Source organism: Rhododendron vialii, chromosome 13a (assembly GCF_030253575.1).
Source record: "Rhododendron vialii isolate Sample 1 chromosome 13a, ASM3025357v1".
Classification (NCBI taxonomy): Eukaryota; Viridiplantae; Streptophyta; class Magnoliopsida; order Ericales; family Ericaceae; genus Rhododendron; species Rhododendron vialii.
Genome location: NC_080569.1, coordinates 31644852 through 31654957, shown reverse-complemented (window position 1 = coordinate 31654957; position 10106 = coordinate 31644852). Strand labels below are relative to the sequence as shown.

Genomic DNA, 10106 nt, shown 5'->3' with positions numbered 1-10106 from the left:
CATTACTCTTGTTCCCAAAGTCGATCATCCTGAGTATGTTCACCAGTTTCAGCCCATAAGTTTATGCAAGTTTCGATACAAAATTCTCTCTTAAGATCTTGGCTGAACGCTTGAAACCCATCATGCCATCCCTCATTTCCCAACAACAATCGGCCTTTATTCTGGGGAGACGAATTCAAGACGATATCATCACAGCCCATGAGGTATTCAACTACATCAAACACAAAAAGTAGAACACCCCAGCCAAATATCACACCCCATAGAGAGAAGTACAAAAAGACGGTTAAGACTTAAGACACAAGATCAGTTTTTCTACTCCTCTTTTTCTTTCCTTTTTTTTTTTTTTCAATTAATATAACCAACAATTACCTTCACCTTTCCCTTTTTGTGGTCAAACTGTGAGGAAAACTGACGCGTCCCCACTTTCCTGAACACTAAAAATCAGCAATGTAAGACAAATTGGGTAGCAAAAGAAATGAACTTACATCCAGTTTAATTGTCTATATCCCCAAGCCTAATTCCACTCATCCAGGAACTACCAGAACAACTCCGTCACAATTCGTAGTTGAGCAAGCTATTTCTCACCAAATGAAAACTCAAAAAATATTGCTGCTTATGTCACTAAACATGTTGCAGTTGTCATCTACTAGACGACCAGCCTCTAAAATCTGAAGTGTCAGACCTATGCGGTAAGTGGATATCCTAGAATATCATGTGTACCGTGTCTACATAACCAAATACATAACCAAATATCCACGAAAGAGGTGAAACCTACCTTAATCATTAAAATTTGCATCAGTTCAAATGGGTTCAGCCGTTCAGGACCGATTGCATCCTTTCACCGATCAAATAACTTACAATAACTCGCGTAACTGGTTATTAAAAACAACAATATTTAAATGATTCTTGACTACTATAAAGAATGATTCTTAATTGTTTGGTTACTCTAGATGAGAAAAGGTGATTCATGCAAACGGTGATACTACCGCTTCCGCATATGAAAACAAAGATTCAAGATATCCAACAACCATAGCATCAAAGCAGAATCCTTAAACATTCTTCCAACAATGTAGGCATATTTAGAACAATCATCTACAAATTCTCAAGTCATATTATAACTCAGCACCTATTATGGTTAGTCTTATACTCCTATTCCACTAATTAGCAAGAGAAGCTTCTTAGTTAGTAAGTGAAACTAAAGCAGTAACAACAACAGCAAGTCAAGTCATACTATAATGGTGTGATTGGAATCTAGGGAGAGAAAGAGAATGGAAGAGAAAACTAAAAAGAGAAAAGAGTTGGAATCATGGAAAACAACGTTTCCTTCCCTCTTCTTTTCTCCTTCCTTTCATTTTCATTGCTATGTCGGATAATTCTTTTCTGTATATCCGAAAAACGAAAAGCTAATTTTCCTCAACTTTCCTTTCCTTTCTTTTCCTTGCAAAACCAAACAGCAGAAAATACTAAACTTTCTTTGCAATTCCTCTTCACTATATTCTCCTTCAATTTGTCTTTCATTCCGTAAGTTCCAAACACTCTATAGGACACGGAACCCAAATGATCTTTTCAATTGACTAGATGATCCGGCCAAACTGGTTAGAATACAGTACGAAAATTTAATTTTTGGGAATCAACGAAATTTTTGGCAGCGCATTCTGTACCTTGCAAAAAAACCTGTTCACTGATATTTCCTGAAATAACAGTCGATATCACTGCTTTTTCATCTAATTTCCCAAAACCAGGTTCACCAATGCCAATAGGTTGATTCTAAACAGGCAAGACACTAAGACAGCATTAACAGTGGAGTAGTACTTTCACCCTTTGAGCCCTTAACAACACACCTAAAGCTTCTTCCAATGACTGGGCTGTGATTTCCCCCCAGCATTAGAATTCACCTCAGCCACACACACGACAATACTCTTCCCAGTCCCAGGCTTCTAGTCATTTCCTATGGTTTGATTTTCATTATCTATTTTAGCTAGACTTCGATTCCTGCCACGCAAGAATTCCACATTCTACAACAGGAAGTTTTCAGTGAAACATAGGATAGGAGTGCCAGGTATTTCCAATCTCCATTAACAAAGTTACGAAATCTATAACATCACAACGAAGAGAATAAAAATCCCAACTAGGTTGGCACCTGATCCCTCAACAATCATATAGCTTTACACTTCTAACATTCAAAATGAGACTGCGTAAGAGGAAAAAATATAACTTTACAGAAAATTTCCGGTTTGATTTTCCTTGTGATTTCGGGGAACATTTGATATACATATAGAGAAAGAAGGGACGCCTACGATGCCATAATGCATGTTATATATCGAACCCCAAATCGCATAAGTAGATAGATATGAAAGAGACGAAAGGCAAGGACAAAAAGTTGTAGCAATTTTATCACTAACAACATTTTCCTACATATCATTATCAAGTGATTCCACTGCTATTTCATCCAATTTCCCAAAACCAGGTTCATTCATTGTCAACAGGTTGATCCCCAAGAGCCCAGACGTCATTAGAATTCCTCAACAACAGCCCTAAAGCATTTTCCTATGACTGGCCTGTGATTCCTTGCATTGATTCCCCTCAACCGCATACAACACACCAATACTTTACCCAAGCCGTCGAGACATTTCTTATGGTTAAGTTTCCTTCTTCTATATCAGCTACATTCAGATTCTCACAAAGCAAAGAATCCCACGTCCCAAAGCAGGAAGTTACCGGGAAAATTTAACAGGTATTTCAACGCAATCTCTACTTCAAAGTTGCAAAATCTCTTCACAATGACCTGAATTCACCTCCTCAATAAAAAAAAATTTGCTACTTCATATCATAGAATAAGCTAGCACACAGCAAACAAAGAAGATAGAATAAGCTAGCACACAGCAAACAACTGCCAGAATAAACTGAATGTGGCCACTATTGCCAACTTCCCAGTCAAGGTGGCTGGCTCATGAATCTGGAGGCAGGGGGGCTGCTGCCCCAAGGGGGCAGCAGCATGCTGCTGTCCCGGGTTTCCAGGCCCACTCCGGTCTCGCCCCGATGATCGGAAACGTTCACTTTGTAGAGCTCGTCGAATAGAATAACTATGCAAAAAAATCAACTTAATTGGATATCATTAAGTACCTGATCGGAACCTTTTTATCTTAAAAAGAATGGATCTGAAACACTGGATCAAATCCACTGTAACCCATGGACCGAGAGTTATATGGGCTCCGATCAGACACTTAATGATATCCAATTACGCTGATTTTTTGCATAGTTGTTCTACTCGACGAGCTCTACAAAGTGAACGTTTCCGATCATCGGAGCGAGACCGGAGTGGGCCCAGAAACCCGCGACAGCAGCACCCCATGAATCTTTGAAAGCTTCCATAAAATACATAAATACTGAACAACGGTAAAAGTTGCGAGTTAACACAATCAACAACAGTACATATAGTGATCCCAAAGTCAACAGGTTAAACAGGGTTGAAAAGAATTATACAAAACCAAACAAAAATACACCCATCTAAAGAAACAGTAAAGCAAGATAATCTACAGCGGATACAATCATACAAGATGGTGCCTCCATTAATATTCAAGATTTCAAAAAACCTTTAAATCAAAGCATAATCCTTCAAAGATTCTTCCAACAATGGAGACACATTTAGAACAATTCATGTTCATATAGTTTCATCACTAAACTCCTATTACGGTTATATTGAACTGACAGCATTGCAGGCCAAGCTACTTAGTTGGTAAGTGAAATTAAAGTAGTAACAACAACAGCAACTAAAGGCATATTTCAGATATAACATCAATTTAAGTTCTGGAAAATTTTGATACTGTCCTTGTGGTTTTTCAGAATCTGAACCATGGCTTCAGAAAAAACACCTTGTTCTTCCGCAAACGCATCCACCATGGCCAAATTGGCTTCAGAATCATCACCATTGTACAGTTTGAACTGGACAATGGTCACCCGTTTCATCACATACCCAGACATAGGGAGCCGTAAAACAGGCGCATACCCAGTCCGCGTCCGTGATGCTGCCTCTTTTAGGCGCTCAACGGCAATCCTGAAAGCGTTTTTGCACTCCACAAGCTTTTCACCACCCAAACAGAGCCTCACCCCTTTGTTCATCGAATCGGTGATGGTAATGCTCTGAAGCATTGGGTGTTTCGGGATATCAAGAGACAAGATTCCTAACCACAAGATTGCCTCTCCTAGGCACTCAATGGCTAGAGATAGTGGGGGAACCAGCTCTTCCTGAGTTATCTCAGTTTCTTCTTCTTCTGAATCCATCATTTTAGTGAGAGATGCTGCGTAGAGAAACGTGATGCTGTCGAGATTTGAGGTGAGTTTGGCACCCCATTTGAAAACAGAATCGTTGTTAGCGATGAAATCGGAGACAAGGTCGAGATTCAGTGATCGAACCTGTGTCAGCTTCGCCAAGAACTCGAAGCCAGAATCATTCAAAGAAGGCAGGACAGCGAGCTTTTCGAAGTCCGAACGGGGAATGGAAAGGTAATCCCAGGCATTGGTTTGGATGGAGAGTGTTCGGACGCGAGGGACGAGGGAAGAGAATCGCTTGGAGACCACGAAGCATCTGCACAGCCATTTTATGTCGGACACCTTGTCGAAGATGATGACCACGACGTCATTCGGCAAACGCTGGAACTGGTTCATCTCTCTCTCTCTCTCGGCAAACGCTGGAACTGGTTCATCTCTCTCTCTCTCTCTAGTTTTTCTCTACCAACTGGAATGGCCGTGTCTCCCTGGCTGGCTCTGTTATCAAGTCGGAAACCCTAGGGAGAATTTTTGGTTTAAGAGGAAAACCCTAGGGCTAATTGGCTTTTTCTCCTCGTAGGATTTTTGGGTGCAAATAGAAATTTTTACTTCCATAACCTTTTTTGTTTAATGGCAAAAAAAGTTTCATCGATCTTGAGGTTGGCTCATTAAAATTTTTACTTCCATAGCTAACGCGTGATTTGCCAAAATATTGCTGAATGACTTCGTTTTTTTGTCCTTATTTAAAAAAAATTTTGTATTCGTTTTTTTTATTATTAATTTTTTAAAAATTATTACTTTTTCATGACGAAACGAATCTAGAAAGGTAACAAATTACGATTAAAATTTATTTTTTTAATAAATACAAAAAATAAGGGGAATTAATTTTGTCACTCTCATTTTTGTTAATGTCTTTCCCCTTCTCTCAAAACAAATCATCTAATCAAGACACAAAAGGAAATGGCATTAACAAAAAGGAGAGTGGCAAAATCACTCTCCAAAATAAGTCAATAAGACAATTTTTTCATTTTTATTCAAAAAAAATTGAATTTTAATAATAATTTTAACTTTATTCAAAAGATAGGTATGTGAGTGAAAGAGGGTGGAAAAAATTATTAATTAGTGTGAATAAGATGAAGATGATAAAATATCCAAACTTTTTGATTAATGTGAACAATATGTTAAAATACCGCAACTTGTTTATTAGTGTGAATAACATGGTAAAATGGCTTAAATTTTTACCGAAAATAGTTAGTGAAAACAGGGCCGATTTTTTGGATGTATATATACAGGTTTTTTATTTTGATTTAGTTTGTTTGTTTGTTCCACACTTTGTACATGAAATATATTTAGATTGGTCAAGTGAACATTAGCGGTGATTTTTAAATTCTGTATTCTATAGTTCATTTGGAAATGCATTGAAAAAATGAAAAACCCCGTCCGCAAAACAGGCCTCTAGCGGGAAAGAGATTCGTCAACATAATATATATACGTAAGTGGAGGGTACAGGCTGGGTTAGCAGGTGAATGACTAAAGAGCGTTGGCGCCTCTCCGTAGAATCGAACCTCAAACCTCTTCCTTAAAAGATTGGGCGGATTATTTTCTTTTGAACCCAACTTCTTTGCAGTCAACTGTAGAGAAGGGCGTGCAGTTCTATCTGAACTGTTTATCTTGAAAATCAATGGTTCAAATTTGTTGAATTTATTACCGGTCATAAATTGAAAATAAATCTGAACCCTTAAAAACTTCATTCGACGACTGCGATCACATGGACCGTACCTCTACAGTCCGGTCCAAATTCTTTTCTTTACTTTTTCCATTCCTTTCACTTTTTTTTTTTTTAAAATCGACAATTCCATTTTCATTCCCCTTCTTGCTGTGCATTGTATGTTGATCTTTAATAGGTTTAAGAAGAGAAATCATTGAACAAAGTAGATTAAATACACATAATACATGTTAAATAAATCTCATTTCATAGTAACATAAAAACATGTCAAATCTTACATCTGGAAATGATTCTAACTCCATCAATCATAACTTCACCTATCTTCTATCAATGAGGAACATAATGAACAAAGAAACAGAACTAAGCCCCAAGATTCCCTCAAGGAAGCATCAGAGTTGGCCAATTTCTTGCTTTAACCATAATATACAATTTCCCTTACTAAATCTTTCCTTAACCATTACTTGATTGAACAATAATCTAGTGAATGCTGTGAACCACATCAAACACACTGAAGCATCAAAGCAGGAGCCCACAAGGAAGGCCCTAGGAATCAGCTATGAAAGCGAGGAAAACTGATGTGTCCATTTTCCTGAGCACTATAAATATCAGTTATGAAAACCTGGGTTGCAAGAGAAAGCAGCCTACATATATCTAGTTTAGTTGTCTCTATCCGAAAGACTAATTACATTCCTTCAAGAACTAAACGTTCGCCCATGTTTTGAAGTTGAGCATGCTCATTCTCACCGAAAGAAACTCGCTAAACTTTACCAGTTTTCCGCCTGTGTGACTAAACAAGTTGCAATTGTCACCTAATAGTTTGGCCCCTAAAATAAGAAGTGATGAACCTATGGAATGAGTGGATTCCCAAGACAAGTCATGTGGATGTACTAAAATACGGAGTGTTTCCACAACCAAATATCCACCAAAGAGGTAAAACCTACCATATTCCTTCATATAAGTCCAGATGGGTTCACGAGGTTGAACTACCAATTGCTACCATTTTATCATTAAAACACCTTTACAGCTAGAGACCCAATCAGATGGCCTACACTACAAGTATAAATGGTTATCAAACACGACCCAAAACTAAATGCTTATTGGTTCCTACAGTCTAGGGCAGTTAAATCTCTTTGGTAACTCTAGCTGCGTGAATGTGATCTATTCAACTGTGTTACTACCACTGCGTTTCTCCTTGCTCCTTAAATTGTGAAATCAAAGATTCACGCCCTGGCCCACTGCTTTTTTCTATGGTAACAACATTAATTTGAGGCACCACAGCAAATCACAATCAAGATTCAAGATAACATCAAAGCTTGAAAATTCTTCCCACAATGTACGCACATTTCTAACAATTCATGTTCATATACTAATCTTCACATAATTTGATCACTAAACTGACTACCATTACAGAATTAAATAGAAAAGCATTGTAGGTGAAGCTTTTGAGTTGGTAATTGAAATTAAAGCAGTAACAACAATAGCAAGTAACTAAAGACTATGGTTCGTGTTGTGCAGTGGTGTGCACAGCACCTCCAAGCCATTGGATTGTGCATCCAATGGCTCGGATGCAATCAACGATCGAGAGTCATTCATTGCCGAGATGAAATTCGAGCCATCGGATGCACGATCCAATAGCTAGGAGGTGCGCAACACGATGCTGCGCACACCAATGTACAACACCATCCCCCATTTCGGTTACCACCATTAAGATTCATGATGTCCAATAACCGTAACATCAGAGCATAATCCTTGAAAATTCTTCCAACAAGGCAACATGTAGGCACATTTCGAGCAATTCATGTTCATATACTAATTACCATAAAGATTATTAACTAGACACCTGTCATGGTTAGTCTGATATTCAACTGACTAGCAAGTGATCTTTTAGTTGGAAAATGAAATTAAAGCAGTAACAACGGCAGCTAGAAAAGACATACTACTAGCAGATACCAGGATCTCGCATCAAATTTTTCAACAGGCCATTATGGTTTTTCAGAATCTGCACCGCGGCTTCTGAAAAAACACCTTGCTCCTCCGCAAACGCATTCACCATGGCCGTCTCGACCTCAGAATCTTCATCAGCAAACAATTTGTAATACGCAAAGATCACCCATTTCATCACATACCCAGACGTAGGGAGCTCTAAAACAGGCACAGTCCCAATATTCATACACTTTTTCCTCCATGACTCCCCTATCACGGGCTGAATCACCCTGTCAAAATTCAACCAATTCCTGCACTCCGCAATCTTTTCACCACCCAAACAGAGCTTCGCTCCCTTGTTCTTTGAATCGGTGATGGTAACGCTCTCAAGCATTGGGTGTCGCTCGACAACATAAGACAAGATTCCTAGCCGGAACACTGCATCTTTCACGCTTCTTTTGATTACGAGCAATGGACTATCAGTTTTATCTTCTTCTTCTTGTTCATTGGTTTCTTCTTCTTCTTCTTCTTGTTCATCAGTTTCATCTTCTTCTTCTTGTTCAGATTCCATGATTTTAGAGAGAGATTCGGCATAGAGAATCATGACGCCATCGAGTTTTGCGGTGAAATTGGCCGCCCACTTGAAAACAGAATCATTCTGACTTCCGAAATCGGAGGGGAGTTCGATATGCAGAGCTCGAACGTGTGTTAACTTAGCAAGGAAGTTGATGCCCAATCCGTGGATTAAGTGATTCAAGTGTTGTTCGAGACCTGGAGAATCATAGTCTACTATCGGAAGGTAATTCAATTCCCACGTACCATAGCTTTTGACGGAGACTGTTTGGACGCGGGAGACGAGGGAAGAGAATCGCCGGGAGACAACGAAGCATCTGCAGAGGCATTTGACGTCGGAGAGCTTGTCGAAGATGTTGACAACGACGTCGTCGGCCAATCTGTGGAACTGGTTCTCTGCTTCTTCTTCTTCTTCTTCTTCACCCAGTGCTCCATCGATATGGCTCATCTCTCTCTCTCTCTCTCTCTCTCTCTCTCTACGCTACCAGTGCCAAGTTCTCCTTTTGTGCTTTTGCTCCTACTGGTATGAGATTTGAAACCCTAGGATCAGTTTTATTTTTGTGGATAAATTTTTAAAAGGATCGTGATTTTAGCACTCTAAAAAGATGGAGAGACTCCAAAATTGAATTATATTGATACATAAAAACGACATCATTTTAAAGCCCCTCCATCAATTTTTTAAATGCTAAAATCAATTTTCATTTTAAAATACCTCCCATATTTTGAGTCTAATACAGTGGACAATTAAACTTGTAAAAATTTCAATTTTACACATAAATTATTGCTCCATCAATCAATGGGACACCTACTTTCTAAATCTGTCAATTTGTTTACCGTTTTTGCTATCAATGTCTTGTTTGGATGAGTTTTTGAAAATTTTTTGTATTAAATTTTTATAGATAATTAGGTAAAATAATTTTTAAATAAGAATAATGAGTGGAGAGATGGAGAAGAAATTTTTTTTTTTTAAGTTTGAATTCAAACAAGGCAATAAACATTTAGGCGAGGCTTTAGGAGGCACGGCCATGTATACCCCCTCCCCCGAAAAACTTTTTAGCTCCGTTAAATGTACTTATGTGGCATCCCAAATGTGACACATGTCTCTAACTTCACTTCTCAATCCAACTTAATTAATTCCACACACCAACAAATTTTTTGATATAATCACATGGATTGATAAGAACAGAAACCCATTTTCTTGCAAAATTCACTCTTCCAATATAGATTCCTTTAAGTTACTTTCGCAAACTTAATTAATTCCACACACCGACAAATTTATTGATGTAATCAGTGCCAAGTTAAAAAAAAAGAAGAAAAGGATTCCTGATAAATTCATAAGTTAAAATAAATTTTCTTTGAACGCTCGAGGAAAAAGCTTATAAATTCCATTCCCCATGGGTCAACTAGTTCGAAATTGGAAGGGAAGGGAAAGAATAAAGCGGATTAGGTTTTTCAAGCTCCGGTTAAGTTCGGTTTTAAATAAAATTGGTGATAGAGGAATAGGAATGATAATTCATTTTAAGGCATCATCATATGCAAACAAGATTTGGTTTGTGTTCGATTTGATCTGACATGGGCAAAAGAGCAAATCCAGAACTTTCTGCACTAGTCATTGTTA

General features: G+C 38.2%; 3 protein-coding genes across 3 annotated transcripts in view; all 3 read right to left on the bottom strand.

Annotated features, from left to right (window-relative positions):
• Positions 1-1122: 1122 nt before the first annotated feature.
• Positions 1123-10106, bottom strand: part of LOC131314509 (F-box protein At1g30200-like) — a 68257-nt gene continuing 59273 nt past the window's right edge. The window contains exon 2 of the mRNA XM_058343195.1: positions 1123-1149. The gene's annotated coding sequence lies outside the window, so the exon portion shown is untranslated. The remainder of the gene's footprint in view (positions 1150-10106) is intronic.
• On the bottom strand, positions 3548-4859 carry LOC131314514 (F-box protein At4g18380-like). The gene is made up of 2 exons (XM_058343199.1): positions 4696-4859; positions 3548-4665 (listed from the first exon to the last, which is right to left on the bottom strand). Exon 2 carries the CDS (start codon positions 4663-4665, stop codon positions 3796-3798), a length of 870 nt encoding a protein of 289 aa, XP_058199182.1. The 5' UTR covers positions 4696-4859; the 3' UTR covers positions 3548-3795.
• On the bottom strand, positions 7710-9043 carry LOC131314510 (uncharacterized). Its single transcript, XM_058343196.1, has one exon. The coding sequence runs from the start codon at positions 8934-8936 to the stop codon at positions 7932-7934; it is 1005 nt and encodes a 334-aa protein (XP_058199179.1). The 5' UTR covers positions 8937-9043; the 3' UTR covers positions 7710-7931.

What these genes read in the sequence shown, in the direction of transcription:
- LOC131314514 (XM_058343199.1), bottom strand. Translation starts at nt 4,665, where the DNA reads ATGAACCAGTTCCAGCGTTTGCCGAATGACGTCGTGGTCATCATCTTC.
- LOC131314510 (XM_058343196.1), bottom strand. Translation starts at nt 8,936, where the DNA reads ATGAGCCATATCGATGGAGCACTGGGTGAAGAAGAAGAAGAAGAAGAA.